Here is a 14,380-nt window from a genome sequence, read left to right as displayed (position 1 = left end):
AAAGCAGATCATTGGCAAGTTCAGGCAAAAATGATGAGACCCAGCCAACACCCTATCGTTTGATTTTGTGATACATTGCTGGCTGAAGAGAACCACAATGCCCCTGTCAGCAAAATAACAATAATAATAATAACACCCACTGAAAATCTTGGTGTTTTAAGTAAGCTTAAATTTTGTGTTGGGCTGCTTTCATAGTTATCCTTGGGTCACCTCACTTTGTGAAAGCCTCCTCAGAGCCAGTTGGTGGGAGCTAATAGAACTGTTCTTTCCTCATACACACAGGTTTTTTTTTTTTTTTAAATATGTTAGAATTAAGACCCAAGTGAACAGGGTTCCAGTGTTTAAAAGGTAAGGTAGAAAACAATTATGTTTGGTGCTACTAGTCATTGAAATAAGGTCTTCTAACTTCTTATTTTGATTTATACGATCATTTGATTTTTTTCTGTATAGAATTATTAAAAAGGGACAAGTTTACCACAGAATTGAAATATCTATTTTGTTTCTCACTAAATCTTTTAATTAATAATAATGCATATTCAAAAATTTCTTAGGTGTGTGGTTGGTCAGTCTTAGTCTCTGTACATGCGACACTGACACTGATATCATGTCGTTTCTATATTTGAAGAGCATAGTTTTTATTCCCTGGACTGTGGGGACTTTCCCAAGACCATGGTACCTATACTAGGCTCTGAATATAGCCAGTTGGCTTTCTTTAACACCTCTGCCCTCGTTGGTGTTAGGCTGCACGGTGACAGTAATTTTACATATTCTGTGAGAAGTCATGTCAGCTAAATTCAGTCATCTTCGGGTTAGACAAATACCTGGAATCATTTATTTTTAAGTACATAAGTTTCATCTTGCTTACTGCATGAACAGGTCTTTCAGCTGATTAAACCATTGATTCTACTCTCAAGTATATTTTCATTTCTCTTTTATTTGATCAAGGTGTAAAGTAAATAATATTGAAAGCTAGTGCCTTTTTATTGTAAAAATAAGCTGTCCTCCTTCGGAGATACTCTGATTGAGTAGAATGTCTCCCACATATAATCTATAAAGGCTAGATACTTTTTCTCTCTTAACACACCATATCTCTATGGTTACTTCCCCAAATAGCATATGGGCTTAAGAATTAGCAATTTAGACTGCTTTATGTTGTGTTGTCCTCCATCGTCTCCACGACCACCACCACCACACACAGACTTTCTCTCCCCCTTGCCTCCTCATTATACTTTTAATCCTGGAACACTATTAAATAGAACCAGAGATGGAAGGCTGGAAGATTTAGCTGTCACTAAAATGTCTGCTGTATGTGCAAGAAGACCTGAGTTTGGATCCTTAGTACCTACATAAAAAAAGCCAGGCATGTTGATGCACATCTTTAATCCCAGTTCTAAGTGAGTGGAGCATGATGGGGCAAATTCCTTGGAGTTTATTGGCTAAATCGATGAAATCCAGGTTCAGCAAGAGACTCTGTCTTTAGACAAACAAACAAGCAGAGGATAGTGAGTGATGAAGGATGATACCAGACAGTCGCCTTTGTTCCCATACACACATGTACAGGAACACATACATAACCCACACAGAGAAGCAGCAGTCATAGGGACTTCTCCAGAATGTGCTGGAATGTTAGCATCTAGTTTCTAGCAGAAGCAGTGCTAGCAATGATACCTTTGCCCAGAAGGTGAACAGCCCTGCCGTACAGATGCCATAGGTAGTGCAGTATCTGCAAGAATTTTTTTTTTGCTTAGTTCTGATTCTTTTATTAGCATTGCAAACTTCCAAATAACGTCTAAATAAATTCCTTATGTAAACAAGGATCCGTTTCTGTTGTCTATAATTTAGGACACTGATTGATTCATATTGTTTGAATCTAATTGGAATTACTAAACTGCCTTTGTGTTGAGCATAGCAATTTTAATACTTGGTGTTTGTGAAAAAGAGGAAGATGCTAGATTTAGATAATTACAAGGTCTTCATTAGTATTTACTAAGATATTTTAAAGTTGGGCAGAATTTAGATCAAATCTCTGGCAAAAACAAACAAAATCCAGCTGTCAGTCTTCTGACCAGCTAAACCTATGACAGATACCTAGTGCAAACAAGGCTGCTGAAAAGTGAGACGGGAACCCCAAAAATGAACCAGAGAAGAAGAATCTGAAATTTTGAGTCTAAATCTATTCTTCCACCGTCACTTGACTTGAGGACAAGTATGTGTGTGGGCCAGATACAAAGCAGCCAAACTGAGATCTCAGTGGTCAAACACAGAAGACAAGTACCAACTGGAGTGTCATGGAGTTGCCAGCTAGAACAAATCCAGTCTTTTGAGAGTAATAGGACAAAATTCAGAATTTAAGGTCTAACATTTACAATGCCAGGATCAGCCGAAAACTTAGCATAAAAATAAGCCTGCGAATTGCTATTGTGTCAAGGGAAATGGCCTGAGCAAATGCTAGACTCAAGGTGAACTGCCTACTAGAATTATTTGACAAGTATAATTATGTTCAGTGAGGTTTTTAAAAATGCTTTTATTAATTCCAGCACTCGGGAGGCAGAGGCAGGCGGATCTCTGGGAGTTCGAGGCCAGCCTGGTCTACAAGCGCTAGTTCCGGGACAGGCACCAAAGCTACAGAGAAACCTTGTCTCAAAAAAAAATGCTTTTAATAAATGAAAAACTAGACAGTTTCACTTGATAATTCAGTGGCTTATTTTTGCATATGACTTTTTCCACACTAAAAAAATCCCTTTGAAAATCTCTTGTCATGTTCTAGTCTAGACTGTTGGGCTTTTTACATGATTCTGCTGCTGCTATTTCTCTTTTGATGTCCATAAGAAGTACTTTTGCTTGTTTTCTTTGTTGCAGTATTTTCTTCTTTCTTTTTTTAAAATGTACATTGGGGTTTTCCCTGCATGAATATCTGTATGAGGATGCCAGATTCCTGGAACTAGAGTTGCAGACAGTTGTGAACTGCCATGTGGGTGCTGGGAATTGAACCCAGGTCCTTTGAAAGAGAAGCCGGTGGACCTTGGAGGAAGCATATCCCTGGGAGATGGCCTTTGGGGTTTCCAGAAGCTTAAGCCAGGCCCCATGTCTAACTCTTCCTGCTGCATGCAGATATAGTTCTAGATGTAGAACTCTCCTCAAGGACCATGTCTGCTATTGTGCCGACATGCTTCCTACTGTAGTAATAAGAGCGGCGGGGCTGCGTCCCCAGCACCCAAATAACAACACACAAATTGTATTCTTTTAAACACTGCCTGGTCCATTAGTTTCAACCTCTTAACCCATTTCTTATAATCTATGTAGCACCATGAGGTGCGCTTACCAGGAAGATTCTAGCCTACATCCATCCTGGGTTGGAGCTTCATCACATATGTCTTAGAGAGGAGCTATGGAGTCTGTCTGAGGAGTCTTACCTCACTTCCTCTTCCTCCCAGCATTCTGTTCTGTTTAGTCCTCCCACCTATGTTTTAACCTATCAGGGCCAAGCAGTTTCTTTATTGCTTAACCAATGAAATCAACAGATTGATATATGACACTCCCACATCATCCTACTATGACAATAATGAACTAAACCTCTGAACCTGTAAGCCAGCCCCAGTAAATGTTTCCCTATAAGAGTTGCTGTGAGTCAGGTGGTAGTGGCGCACACCTTTAATTCTAATACTCAGGAGGCAGAGGCAAGTAGATATGAGTTCGAGGTCAGCCTGATCTACAGAGTGAGTTGTCTACAGGACAACTAAGGCTATACAGAAAAACCCTGTCTCAGAAAACAAACAACAACATCAAAAGAGTTGCTGTAGTCATGGAGTCTCTTCATAGCAATAGAATACTAAGACAATAGCATCGAAATGTGTATATATAGGCAAATCTGTTTACCATGCCCACAAGTTTTAGCCTATCTAAGTTATTGCTACTCCAACTGTTTTTGGTTTATTTTTCTTGTACTATACTAGCATTACTTAGCTTAACTTTTCATTGCAAATTGCCATAACTTCAAAAAACTTTTTGTCTTGGGCTAGCAAGATGGCTTGATATATAAAGGCACTTGCTGTCAAGCCTAATGATGACCTGAGTTTGGGAGAAGTGACTCTTGCAAGTTGTTCTCTGACCACAGGTGCTTCATGGTTGTGCATGCCAACATACATCCAAAATAAAGAAATTTGAAAAAATTTAAAAATTAAGTTTTCCTTTTCCTCCTTTAGGAAGGAAAAATGTCTTACCAGTTCATAAAGTTTTCCACCTTTTGGGCCTTTATTCTTCACTTTTTTTTTCCTTAGTAATCCTTGTTAGTGCCAAGACCAGAGAGACTCAGACTGGATCTCAGACTGTTAAGAGTGCATCAGAACACATAATAACCAACAAATTTTTTGTTGGAATTTTTAAAAACAAAGAACACAAGCAAAGAAACAGTAATTTCAGTGAAAGTCAGGCAGGGTTTGGGGAGCATCTCTTATTCCCAGAGCTGAGGAGGCTGAGGCAAACAGAGCACATGTTTGAGACCAAATGAGACCCTGCCTTAAAAAGAGTTTAAATGAAGTCAATCTGTTCTGTTTCATAGTGTGAACAGGGTGATGTACAAAATGAAACTTGATTGCCGCTTTGCCACCGTCATTTTACTATTTCCAAGCATGTTCTTTTACCAAATCTATCATTTCTTTTATTCCATGGACCCAGTTTCTCTCACTTTGTTAGTTGGGGTTTACAGTCAGTGTTTTATATATGCCTCCTGTTCCTTAGATTGATAATAGATATGACTTCTGTTTGCTCATGGAAAAGTTTGCTGGAGAAAGTAATGAATTTTGAACTATATATGGTTATTTCCTTTTATTTTTTTAAGCTTTACTGAGAATGTTGAATACAATACAAAATGTAAAACGTTTTTAGGAATCATGGCTACAAATAAAATGAAAGTGATAGTGGAATAGAAGTTGAAAAACCACTGGACCAGTTACTGTGGTAGAGTGGTCATTTAATTTCTTTGCTTGGTTCTTCTTTATAGTATTGTTTTGTTCTCTCCAAGAAGCTTTCTTAGTAACTCGATTCTCTTAGGCTCTTTGGATATCTGGAGTTTATTTTCTTATGTTAACATCTTTTTAGTTATTCTGTATTTGTATTTACTAAAGTATGTGTTACCATCTTCCCCCCTTCTTTTTTTTCTTTCCTTCCTTTCTTCCTTTTTATTATTCTTTGCTTTGTGCTATATTCCTAACTATGATGACAAGGGAATAGTAATCCAGGAAATGTTTCACTTGTGTCTTTTGCAACTTAAAACAATGGCTTACTATCTTAAAGAGAAATTGTTTCATAGACCAAATAATATTGTTTTGGTATATAAATTGATAAAGAGATCATAGAACGATATTTAAAAAGAGAGATAAAATAAGCATTAAACCCTGAAAGTATGAAATATGTATAATTCTGCTCACCTATTTTGTTGGTATAATATCCAGAGAGAATCCCTTCCCCTGTAAGGGAAGAATGGCTGTAGAAGAGGAAATTGACTCTGCCCTATCTGATAGAAAAGGTAGTAAATGTGATGTAGTCTTGTCATATTTGAATTCACTCAACGAGGAGGGAACATTTTCTTTATGTATATTGGGTAGATTGGGAACACATGGGACCGACATGAAGACGGGATATCTTCCTGGAGTCTGGTCTTTCCTTCTGTCACATGGGTTCCAGGGACCCTATTCAGGTAGCTAGCCCGTGTGCAAGCACTCTTACCCACTGAGCCATCTCAACAGCCCTCACTTTATGTATTCTTGCAGCAGTCTAAAACACCAAACCAAGAACTGACTTTTCCATTAATGCTTGCACATTGATGCATACTTTCCTATAGCTTTTGTTTATCATTTTTAACTGTTTGCTTTATTTGCTGGTTTTCATTGGGAACTTTCTTGGCAGTAAGTATTCCTAGATATGTAATAGTTAATTTTCAACATTTGGAAGAAAACATTAACACTTGTTTCTTGATTTTGAATTTCATTATATAAGCCTGTTAATTATGGAATTTTTTAGTGCTTTAGTTTTTGTTGGCATATGTTAATTATCTATAATTGGGTTTCATTATGATATTCCATTTATAAATAATATATAATATATATTTGTTGTTTTATTTAGTTTTGTTTTTTGAAACAGGGTTTCTATGTAGCTTTGGAGCCTGCCCTAGAATTTGCTCTGTAGACCAGGCTGGCCTTGAACTCACATAGATTCACCTGAGTCCTGGAATTAAAGGTGTGTGTCACCACCGCCCGACTATAATATACTTTTGTATTTCCTTCCATTACCCATCTCATTCTCCTTCCACTTACAGTGATCCCCTTCCCTTTCCCAACAACTAAACTGCTTCTGCTTCCTTGTCTTTTGTGTTTGTGATCCAGTGATTTTTCAGTATGGTTATTTGCTTGAGTATGGGGTGGGGGGAACATGAGCAACATGGAAGAAAATGACTCCCCCTCCCCCAGGACCATTAGATTCCAGTAGCTTCTCCTCTGGGAGTTAGTGTCTCCTGATCCCCTGGAATTCACTTTTGAATAATAAAGTAAGGGGGAAAGATAGTAAATGTTTTCTCTAAAACTTACTTAACCTTTTGTAAATTATGGTTTTGATGATATTCTCACTTCTTAAGCTAACTTCAATCATTTGATGAACAATATTATTTCTGTGTTTTTTAAATAGATGTTTATAGATTATGTATCAAATCATTTGTGTGAGTAGTGAATGAAACTTGGATTTTATATGTAATTGACAGTTTCTGAGACATCTTGAAATAAGCTATTTGAGTAGAAAAATTAAAAAGTGAAAGGAGTCTCTCAGCATTGCGAGAGTATGCACACATTTTATGCTGAAGGGAACTGCATTTCTAAGAATGTAATTAACTTTGCTTTTCACTTTCTTCTTTGTTTCCCCAGCCTCATGATTTTGATGAATGTCGGTTTGATATCAGTGTTAATGATAGTGTTTGGTATCTTCGTGCTCAGGATCCAGATCACAGACAGCAGTGGATAGATGCCATTGAACAGCACAAGGTAAGCACCCAAAGATGGGAGGAGAAAGACCACTGACCCAGATCATCATGGCCAAATTAATTAAAGCAAGCCTTTTTATTCATGTACCCTGGTGCTTCCACGTATGGTAGGGTTTGAGAGGTCAGCATTGAATGTGAGGAAGACAAGGCTTTTTATAGCTCAGGGGTAAAGCGTTCCCAAATGGAGGATTTGGCAAGCAAGATAGACAGGGTTACAGGAGCAGAACATCTTAACAAATTAGTCCTAATGACCTCCAGAAACAAAGGCGTGATTGCAAGGTTGGCATAACAAGATAATCATGACAACCGGTAGTTATAACATTGTAGTTGTAGGTGGTCATATAACCTTTTGAAACAAAGGTAGGGTTGCAAGATGGTATAAACAACTTTTTCAAACAAAGACATGCTTACCATTCCTGGGTCAGGCAGTTCCGAACCATTTGTAGTTAAGGTTACAGGTGGGGCATAACCCAATATTTAAGAAACAGGTTTAATGACAAGCAGGAATAAACCTATATATCTTAATTATAAGATTGCCTTTAAGCCTAAGATGGTTTTTCAGTGTAAAGAATTATGAAGTATGTTCCTGAAAAATGGAGTGGTAAAGATTAAAACAGTAATATAGGCATTTTAGAACAGTTTATTTTTGTCTTAACACTTCAATTGCATGAAGGTATTTGTCACAATAAATGATTCTTTATTGTTAATTGATATAAAAATATAGCCTGCTCCATAAACTATACTTTTGATTTTGTTGTTGTTTGAGACAGGGTCTCTATGTAGCCTTGTCTGTCCTGGGACTCTATGTAAACCAGGCTGGCCTCGAACTTATAGAGTTTGCCTGCTTCTGACTCCCAAGTGCTGGGATTAAAGGTATGCTCCATTGTGCTCACCTTGTAACATGTGGGCCGGCTTGTTGGGGTTTCTGTCCTACCTGGTACCTCACACCCGGCAAGCCCCCAAAGAAAATCACACAGAGAGTTTACATTAGGTTATAATAAGTAGCTCAGGCTACTTATTAGCTCTTGTAGTTTATATTAACCCATTGTTCTTAACTGTATTAACCACATGGCTCGGTACCTTTCTCAGAGGGGTAGCTCACATCCTGCTTCTTTGGTGGTCTGGGCAGGAATGGGAGGAACGGGCTTCCTCCTTTTTCAACATTTTCCTATTCTCATCGCCCTGCCTCTACTTCCTGTCTGGTTGACCCACCTATACTTCCTGCCTGGCCAATCAGCATTTTATTAAAATATATGATTGACAGAATACAGATAATTCTCCTGTACCACTTCCCCCTCTTTTTTTTTAAAGAAAGAAAAATATTCATAGTCCATTTTGGGGGAATATGGGTGTAGTTTTCCAGGCTACTTCCTGCTGTTTTGGGGTGCTGATAATCTTATAAGGACCTAAAGAAAATTTAGAATTATGATCAAGTCCTGACTGGAGTATCCTGTGAGTCTTGGTCATCTTAGGCAGCAGTCTTGAATCCGTTCTGGATGTAGAACTTAGACATCGGGCCATCTATTCCTATCGGAGATTTTTCAGGTGGTCTTCCTTGATCAAACCTGATTTTTCTTAACTCAGAATGAATCCACAGCCTCTCATTTCCTGTGAAAACAAAAGCAAAATCTTTTCTCCAAAGTAACATATCTTCTGACTTCAATTTTGAAGTCAAGGTATTTTCAAAATACCTATATTGGATTAATTCAGCAGCATTTATAAGCAAATATCTTTTAGCAGCTGTTGCTCCTTCCTCAGCAAACAATTCAAAAGAGAGCATAATAGCATACAGTATCAAGATTCTCTGTGTATTTTCCATCTTTATGTGGCTTTACTTTAACCTCTGTTTCTTTTATATTTACTTTTACTTTTTGAGACAGAATCTCTGTATATCTTTGTCCTGGAACTCCCTCTGTAGACCAGGCTGTCCTTGAACTCACAGAGATCCCTCAGTCTCTGCCTCTCCAGTACTGGGATTAAAGGCATGTGCTACCACACCTTGAACTCACAGAGATCTGTCTGCCTCTGTCTCCCAGGCATTGGGATTAAAGGTGTGTACCACCACACCTACTATTCTCTTCCTTTTTTATTTTTAGGAACTTTAACCTTTAGCCTGCATATATTTTTAACACACTGTAAACCATTTAGAGGTTTTCTTCATCTTTGAATCTCTCTTTACTATATATATCTCTTTTTCTGACCACATGAGTCTTTATGGCGAGGATTAAAGCCGTGGCTTTGACGGCTGGATCCAACCCTTTCCTTAGCTTTTCTATGGAGTTTCAAGGTCCCTGCCAGCAAGCTAGCTTCAGCAGTATGCTTGCAAACCACACAGACTGCCTGCCTGAAAGAGTCAGAGTTTGCCCTGGCAGGATGGCTGGCATTTTAAAACGGCGCTGCTTTTTTTCCTGCTACTGCTGAAAACCGAAAAGCATGCGGTCAGCTTTTCATCAACACCATTTAAGTGTTTAGTGGCAGGACCTCTTAAAGAGCTGCAGGGTTTTGCAGCTAAGGCTGAGTCAGGAAGCCACTTTTTGATGAGAGCACTTGCTTGGCTCTTGGAAGCAGAGCAGACCCAGGAAATTGCTGCTACCAAGAAAACATGCTTTACTCTGTTCTTTCCCAAGCTTTCTCAGACTTTCTATGGATGTAGTTATCCACGTTGGGCAGCCATTCTGTAGTAAAAGGAGCTGCGGGCTGCTTCCTGCAGCCCAGCTCCCAGCTGCCTGGCTATCTAGCTTATACCCTGAAATAACAACACACAAATTGTATTCATTTAAACACTGCCTGGCCCATTAGTTCTAGCCTCTTATTGGCTAATTCTCACATCTTGCTTAACCCATTTCTAATAATTTGTGTAGCACCACAAGGTGGTGGCTTAGTGGGAAAGATCCTAACCTAAGTCCATCTTGGGTCGGAGAATCTTCCTGACTCTGCTTTCTTTCTCCCAGTATTCTGCTTGGTCTACTCCATCTATCTAAGCTGCTGTCCTATCAAAAGGCCAAGGCAGTTTCTTTATTTGACCAATGAAAGTAACACATAGACAGAAGGCCCTCCTACTCTATCACCTGATCTGTTGTTGTTGTTTAGGATCTGTTTTATAAATAATATTTGTAATTTATTTTGTTGAAATGCTTTTAAGAATAACATTCAATTGTAAGACCTTAATGCTTAAAAGTGTCAGAGTTAATTTTTATAGTCATTATAATCATTTGAACATATTTATCGTATAACCATTTGAAAAATCATTTGAGTTTTATAGTTAAGAATCTACCTTATCAAAAGTATCCAGAAACTGATGTTACTATTTAGGCCATGGTGTTATAATTTAAACTAATCTTTTGTTGCAAGGAGAGAGCTGCTTGTTTGTCCCGTCTGCCTAGCTAGCTTAGCCCCAAAATATTCACACAAAATTTGTATTAATTGAATCACTGCCTGGTCCCTTAGCTCTAGTTTTTTATTGGCTAATTCTTACATCTTTATTTAACCCATTTCTATTAATCTTTGTATTGCCATGTGGCAGGTTTTTACTGGGTAAAATTCCCAGCCTCTGTCTCTGGCAGATCCATGACGCCTGTCCAACTCTGCCCTTCTTTCTCCCAGTATTCAGTTCTTTCTTCCCTGTCTACCTAAGTTCTGCCCTATTAACAGGCCCAAAGCAGGGTCTTTATTAACCAATGAAAGCAACACAAAAACAGAAGTACCTCTTAGACCAATCTTTGACTTCTACTGTAACTGGTAAGTAGACTAAAGAAACATACCAGTAGTCTGCCTTACTGTAACAGTTCAGTGGTTTGGCAAAGCATAGGTAAAATTCTGTAGTCATTATACTACCCTTAAGTGACCTAAGAGAATTTGTGCCTGTTCACATACTTGTCATATGGACTTCACACATTTACAGTTGAAGCACCTGTTGTACTTTAACAGCTGCAAAAAAAAAAAAAAAAAAAATTACAAGAAAAACCAGTTTCACCCAGTATGCTGTGAGAAAATTTTGATACCAATAATTTGTTAGCTTTCCTTTTCTTTTCTTGGTTTGAGTATAGAAAATTATGATAAATTTCTTTTCTCCCTTAGCTTTAGTACTATGTTGGTGTAAAATGTTTTCTCCGTCTTAGTTATCTTGATATCATAACTTCATATACATGGAAAACTATGATCATTTTTGTTATTTAAAAATGAGCCAGTATTTTAGAATTTCATTGCTTTAAAGTCAAGCCAACCTGGACTCACAACAGCCTCTGCTACATGTTACTGGGCATTTATGACTAACCTCTGAAGCTTTTCTCAGCTGTCAAGTTGTGGTTCTTCTAATTAAAGCTGTAGTAAGGAATAGATAAGCTCATACACACAGGCATCCAAAGTGGCAAATGTCTTTATATGGTTGAAAAAGCAAGGGCTTTGGAGTCACTGGATTCAGTAAATTGTAGTATGTTGTGTCTGGAAGAAGAGTTGAGCACATATGGAAAGGGAACTAGATTCTTGTTTCATCCAGGGCAGTCCTCTACCTGGTGATTAAAGATGTCATTAAGTAGAACCAGTTTCTGTACTTTTTAGCAGACATGACCTTTAAAGATTTGATTAGGTGATTTAGACTTAAGGTTATTCTTTTTTTTCCGGATACAAGTTTTATTTTGCTCTTTCCTCATTATAGTCCAACCTGAATTACTGTGCAAGTTTTCCATTTTTATTTTCTCCTTTGAGTGAAGAAAAGTGCAGAGTGTATATTTCATGTTATTGGTTTCTTTGGATCTCACAAAGATGAAACTTAAGATAATCTTAAGTTCTTGGGTAAAAGTAAAGAATATAGCTGTGCAAATACTTCCTTTGCTTATTTCTAAAATAAATAATTATTGTTATTGTTCATGCTTAATGTGCAGAAACAAAGTATGTGATATATGCCAGTTCAGCAGCATGTTATATATGTGAATTGACTGTAAGTTCTAAAACTAAATTACTTTGATTTCTTTAACTAGATGGAGAAATTTCAAATGTTACTACCTGTAATCTGTAAATTAGTTGCTTTCTTTCCCTAATAGACCAGATACAGAGAATACATTTCTGAGCTCAATATCATTAAGTTTAAACTTGGAAATTTTACTAAAGTAAACTGAATAGTTAACTTGATCTTTACAATTAATGTCAAATTATTAAGACAGTGATGACAATAAGATGTACTTTCTAGAGATCACAAAGTACTAATTAGTGTATTTATTGCTTTATGTGCTTTATTTTCTCTCTACCATCCGGAAAAGTAAAGAGTATTATTTTACAAGGAACTGACAAGCTTGTAGTAAAATTAAATAATTTATGTACAACACTACTATGTTTTAGTTCATTCTGTTGTAGAATTTGTTTTGTATTCTCTTTTGTTTAAGTTACATTGACAAGCTGACTGCTGGAACAAATTCAGTTCTTAAAAATAAGTGTATCATCTGATTCTCCTAGCATATGCATGTAAGCTAACTATGAACTTTCCTTCTTACTATGATGCCATAAAAGGCAGTATGTTTTGTTGGTTAGTGTTTTAGTACTACAATCAGACTCATACATTTGAGTCATGTTGCTACTATGTACTAGATGTGTAAGCTTTGTGAGTTTTCTCTAGAATGGAATACAATAGCATGCTATATGTGTTACCTCTTTCTTCACCTCCAAATAAAAACAAGCAGGTGAGCAAAGTAACCTATGTGGTACAAATGGAAGAATGTAGGGCATACAGATGTGGACTCTGATAATTCCAGCTCTTTCAGTTCAATTCAGTTACTGTCTCTGGCTATTACCCACCCTTTGGATTGCTGGACAGGCCATTTGGAGTAGTAAACATATCTTTGTCTGTTCTGATGTCACTGGAAAGAAATTTTGTTTGAATGGTTTGTTGGGTTGATTCTTGTGGTGGGTTGATTTTTATTAAACGTTCCTGGCAGGCTTTAATATTTGACATCTGAAAGGATTGAGGGTTTCTGTTCCTTCCCAGGATGCTTTTATGCTCATTATGTTAAAAGCTCTCTCTAATAATATATTTCATACATGTATACAACACATGTCTTCACTCTCTATCTCTCTTACAAGCACATATATGAGAAGCCAGTGTTCTGTCTTATAAAACTTCTTCAGTAATAGAGTGGTAATGGTAACAGCAAATAATCTTGATGAATGTTTGCCAGCTGTAGCAATAACTACATTGTATACTTACTTCACTTTACCCATCCTTTTATGGGATAATAGCATTGTTTTCCTGGGTAATTGAGGCATAGATAAAATAGATTGACCAGTAGTAATTAGACACTAGTTAGTAAAGGATCCAGGCTTTCCAACCTGAGAGCATGGACTTTTACTACAAGTATGTATTTACATGAAAAATTTTGTTGATTTAAATCATGGACTTTTTGTATCAGGGTATTCTCATATTTTAATACATTCTTCATGTCTATGGTGTTTCTTTTAGACTACAAGGTCCTTACAGGCTCAGACATAATTATATTTGTAGGATTTGTCAGAGATTGGCACATATAATTTACAACTTAAGTAATATAAAGTGTTAGAAAATAAATTTTGTAGATAGAAGTATTATTTGAAGTCTCCCCAAGTTGCCCTTTACTCTTAATGCTTAGAGTTAGGATGATTACTAACAGCAATACAGTAGAGTTCTATATTGAGTGTCTACTTGTGTTTTTCCTTAAGTATATTCATCCCAGAATAACTTGCTTTCTGTGAGCAAAGTCTCAAAGAGATGACTTTTATTTGTATTTCTCAGTATATTAGGCATTGAGTAACATAGTGTGGTGTTAAATAATAACTGTTGTGAAAGGAAAGTACTCAATTCCAAATTTTTGCTGTATTTTTTTTTTCAAGACAGGGTTTCCCTGTGTAACAGCTCTGGCTGTCCTGGAACTCGCTTTATAGACCAGGCTGGCCTCAAACTCACAGAGAAAGAAATTTTTTTTTTTTTCTGGTAAGGGTGTGCCTATTAAAAGGCCTTTGTGGGAGGAGCCGCCATGATTCTCCCACTCCAGACAGACACAGGTTAAGATCTTCCCTGGTTGCATTTATTCTTAACCATATAGCCTGCAACTCAACAGAAAACAAATTGAACACTGCTTTTAAGAGGAGCTATCAAATGATGTAAGAGGAGCTATCAAATGATGTAAGAGGAGCTATCAAATGATGTGAGTTCACAAAGAAAGAACATGGAAATAAGTGTGTGTACTGCAGGCTCCAGAATAGAAGTCAGAGGTGCTGTGTGCGCTTTGTTGGAAATCTACCATATTGATATTTGGTGCCACACAGCAACTCTCTTCGTCCTTGAGCTCTCAAAGTTCTTCCAACCCCTTTTTACAAATGTTCTCTGGA

At 37.2% G+C, this 14,380-nt stretch overlaps 1 protein-coding gene across 3 annotated transcripts in view; it reads left to right on the top strand.

The window, feature by feature from the left end:
- Cert1 (ceramide transporter 1) overlaps window positions 1-14,380 on the top strand; it is a 107,273-nt gene that overhangs the window by 31,173 nt on the left and 61,720 nt on the right. For all 3 annotated transcript variants that reach the window (XM_050153752.1, XM_050153753.1, XM_050153751.1), the window contains exon 3: window positions 6,912-7,028. In XM_050153752.1, the coding sequence (XP_050009709.1) occupies window positions 6,912-7,028 (117 nt within the window). The remainder of the gene's footprint in view (window positions 1-6,911; window positions 7,029-14,380) is intronic.

The sequence above is a fragment of the Alexandromys fortis genome, unplaced genomic scaffold (assembly GCF_014885135.2).
Source record: "Alexandromys fortis isolate MF-2015 unplaced genomic scaffold, M_Fortis_MF-2015_v1.1 scaffold_79, whole genome shotgun sequence".
NCBI classification, from domain to species: Eukaryota; Metazoa; Chordata; class Mammalia; order Rodentia; family Cricetidae; genus Alexandromys; species Alexandromys fortis.
Note: the sequence above shows the minus strand (reverse complement) of the source record. Positions and strands in the feature narration are given on the sequence as shown.